Genomic DNA, 4,298 nt, shown 5'->3' with positions numbered 1-4,298 from the left:
TTATATAATAATTTGAATCCTGGGAAGAATATTGGTATTTATCCAATGATAAGCTAGAAAAGATAGAAGGGTTCATGAGGGAAATTCTGGCCTCACTACCAGTCACCAAGGAAGTGAACGGCCAAACTATCTAAAATCATCTGGTCTCTTGGCATCTTAAAGAGATCTACACAAAGACTCCATTATTGCTTTCAGCAATGGTCAAGATCTAAAAACCAGATGTTCTCATTTTGTCTAATAAAAATGCTCTCCACTTTAATTAAAGTCCATTTGGTCCTCCATGAACAGAAAATAATTAGTTTGTATTTTCTTTAGTAAAACTTTAACATACTTGAAAATGGTAAAATTCCTCTTTTCTTTATTTTCTTTCCTTAGAGACTTATTTTTAAATCACTTTTGCCATTAACCATTGACTTAGAAGAAGCCTGAAGGTTCCTAATAGCTTCAGTTTATTTACTATATACCTCAATAGCAGCTCCACTGTCCATCCTTATATGACGAACTTTTCCTTCTGTAAAGTTCCCCCGACCCCACTGTTGTTGAGATGTTTTTCTCTCTACATTTGAGGTTCTTGAGGGCTTGGACCAAAAAAGAATTAAAAAAAAAACTTTAAGATACGATATTCTTGGTTGACAAAGAACCCTAATTTAGATAATCTGGTAAATCTTTAATGTGTGCTATGATATCTACTGTGTACAAAATAGTTTACTGTCTTTTCCAAATTCTAAGCCCTATACAATTTAATTGGCTCATTAGGCTAAAGGAGACCTTATGAAATCATTCAATCCAATCTCCTAAATCTAGGCAAATCTATATTGTAGCAGATACATCAAAACCTCTGATGCTTCTTTAAAATCACCAAAGAAGGCAACTTCACAATTTTCTCAATCACCCTTGTTTCAAAATACAACAATTACCTTAAATAGTTTATACATAAATTATTGGCCAGATATTCACAAAATACACTTTGAGTGAAAATAATATGGTAACACCTCACTCAGAGACACCTATATGGCAGTACCTATATCATAATACAAATCAGAAATAATAGTTGAGGGTGAAAATATGAAAAAGATATAACTTTGGGGTGGGAACTTGACTTTTCTTAAACTTACTGCTCTCTGTCTCCAACACTGTGCTATATCAACTATAATCTTACTGCCTCTTCTCTATAAAGATGAATATATCCAGACCAGTCCAATTGGGTAGCCATAGATTGTAACTAATACAAATTGATTTTGTAAAGTATAGTTAATATTCCATCTAGATAACCAGGAATTGTCTTAAATAATAAAGCCATAACCACCTTTTATTTAACCACAATCGTAAATCTCATTCTCCATCAGTTGAAAAAAATATGTAAAACTTCAGATTTAATTCAACTTGAAAACCAATCTATTTCTGTATAAACCATTTTAAGAAAAGGAAGCTGGAATAACATCCCTAATTTTTCAGGATCCTGAGAAATAATTTGGGCAGTGGTTGGAAATAGCATAAAACAAGTTACTAACCAATTTTGCTCACCTCTTCTGTGAGAAAGACATGTTCCTTTAATAGTTAAGAAGGCAATGAATTAGCTGACAAAGACTCATGGGATATGGAAGAAGCTAGGGAAGGGATTTAGGGAATAGGATGTCAGCTTGTGCTGAGATGTAGAATCTTCGATATTTACCAAATCTTTCCCAGAGGTAATGTCTCTGCTGCTATTTTTTTCCTTTTTTCTCTCCGTTGAAGCTAAAAGTTCTGCACTAGCATTGCTTGATGTCTGTGACATTTCCACCACCAAAACTGGAGAAAATCTTGGTTTACAGGAACATACACAAAGTTCATTTTTCTTAGAAGTAGAGGAACAGCTGGGGCATTTTGTGGAATTTTTATCGAAGCCACTACCTGCCATTGCTTAGCTCTGCAACAAAAGCAACTTGAAAGAAAGATATTTCCACTGTTTGAGGAAGAAAACCAGACCAAAAAGGATAAGGCAGTTGATGGTGAAACTGTAACTTCCAACTGGTGAAGTCCTTAGGTTAATGATGCACTAGGTTTATTTTCACACATGAGAGCTGCAGAAAGAAAAGAAATTCACCATTTAGAAAATTCTTATCCTACTACCCTCCTAAAAATCAGAGAAAAACTAGCAACTAGAACTACAAGCATCCAGTATAAACATAAAAAGTTAATCTTTACAACAAAACTGGACCACAAAACTGCTAAAAAATATGGTGTGAAACAGTGTCTTATCAAACTACAGTAGTGAGTTATAAAATCAGTTTGGTAGGTTGATATCAATTTTTTAAAATAGATGAGAATAGATAATATCAGAGTATTTTGCATATACCTTTTGTAAGTTCTGTGAAACTTTTAACTATATAGATATATATATATATTGTGTGTGTGTGTGTGTGTGTGTGTGTGTGTATGTGTATATTAGGTCACAGTATAAAATGTATTTCTTAATATAGATTGTGGAAAAAAAAAGGGGGGGAGCTTAAAAATATTAGTGTAAAACATATACATTACTGTGGTTTCAAAATTTAAATCTTAGTCTATTTATTTATTTATTTTTAATTTGAGATAAGGTCTCACTCTGTCACTCCAGGTAGAGTGCAGTGGCCTCATCATAGACCACTGAAATCTCAAACTCCCGGGCTCAAGCAATCCTCCTGCCTCAGCCTCCCAAGTAGCTGGGAGTACAGGTGCTCACCACTGCCATCACACCCAGCTAATTTTTCTATTTTTTACAGAGACAGAGTCTTGCTCTTACTTACGCTGGTCTTGAAATCCTGACCTCAAGCAATCCTTCCACCTGGGGCTCCAAAAGTGCTAGGATTACAGGCATGAGCCACCATGCCAGCCCTTAGTCTATTTATTATTAGAGGAAATTTCTATTACACACTTCACAAAGGAGTGGATAATTTGATTTTATAGAACTACCTATTAAATAATTCTAAAAGTTCAAAGACAGTATTAGAAGTATCCTCATTTTTATACTCAGCAAAAATAAATGGGCGCTATTTTTTCCTTAGTCTAAAATAGGTATGCCAGCATTCTATCTAAGTAGGGTCATTGGCAGCTGTATCATGGCAACTTGGAAAGATCTGAGCTGAGGAGGAAGAGAGGGATGTGCTCTGCAGTACGTATATGGAAGGAGCTTGAGAAACTTCCAGAAGTAATTGGAAACCATTATTATCGTTTTATGTTATATTAGTTCAGATAGTCTTTAAAAGTATATTTTGTAGTCACAGATTGGTAAGTCTGGGGATATATGGAATATATCTTTATCTTTAGAACTGGAATAAACTTGACCAGAATAGGAAGTTAGATGTATTTGATTAAAGAAATGTCTTTCTAAAAAAAATAATAATAATAAAAAAAATAAAAAATAAAAAAAGAAATATCTTTCTAGTCTTAGTTGCCTAAGATTGGTTTTTTAATCAGAAAGGAGTGCTAACTTTTATCAAATCCTTATCTATTGTGATTATCATATTTTTTCTTACTGGATCTTTTGAGACATTGTACAGTACTAAAAGCTTTCCTAATATTAAAGCATACTTGCATTTATAGTATGAACCCTATGTGATCATGATGAGTAATTCTTTTAATGTACTGACATACTGGCATATTTGTATTTTGAGTTTTCATAGCTGTATTCATAATTTATACTGGTCTATAATTTTCCTTTTCAGCAATTTTTGTCAGCTTTCGATAAAAGATTCTGGCCCAGTTTCATTAAATAAATGTGGAACTCTTCCATTTTGCAAACTTGGTAACAATCTATATAGCATGGGAATCTTCAGTAAAATCTACCAGACTCATGGAATTCTTTGAAAGATATTTCTAGTAGTTTATCTAATATTTCTATTAGTTTATTGTCCCAGTCTTCCTTACTCATAGAATTCTGATTTTGTTTAGGGTATCAGTATACACTTTTCAAATATTTTCTCCTACAATACAAATATTAGTAAAGATAATACCATTGTCCTTTTATCAAACACATACAACATTCATTTTATTCCTCATTTTCTAACATCCTACATTTCTCAGCCTCCCTTTCAGATTAGGGATAGTCATATGACTTATGGCCATTAAGCTTATGGAATGCAGGCAAAGCTGTACTTAAAAGAAAATTTATATTCTTAAACCTTTATTAAAATCAGCAAAAGAAAGGATAAAAATCTATTAAGTGAGCAGTCGAATCAAAAAAAAATGGAAAAACGTAATTAAGGAGCAAAATTTGAGGTAAATAGAAATGACAAAGAAATGTAGGTTTTGTTGAATTTTGCCTACAACTCCCCATATAA

At 33.0% G+C, this 4,298-nt stretch overlaps 1 protein-coding gene across 1 annotated transcript in view; it reads right to left on the bottom strand.

The window, feature by feature from the left end:
* Window positions 1-1,897, bottom strand: part of STK33 (serine/threonine kinase 33) — a 70,679-nt gene extending 68,782 nt beyond the window's left edge. Inside the window, exons 1-2 of the mRNA XM_012654187.1 lie at window positions 1,673-1,897; window positions 465-578 (exon numbers count right to left, since the gene is read on the bottom strand). Of these exons, the coding sequence (XP_012509641.1) occupies window positions 465-578; window positions 1,673-1,897 (339 nt within the window). The remainder of the gene's footprint in view (window positions 1-464; window positions 579-1,672) is intronic.
* Window positions 1,898-4,298: the final 2,401 nt, after the last annotated feature.

This window comes from Propithecus coquereli, unplaced genomic scaffold (genome assembly GCF_000956105.1).
Source record: "Propithecus coquereli isolate 6110/MARCELLA unplaced genomic scaffold, Pcoq_1.0 Scaffold44, whole genome shotgun sequence".
Taxonomy (NCBI): domain Eukaryota; kingdom Metazoa; phylum Chordata; class Mammalia; order Primates; family Indriidae; genus Propithecus; species Propithecus coquereli.
Note: the sequence above shows the minus strand (reverse complement) of the source record. Positions and strands in the feature narration are given on the sequence as shown.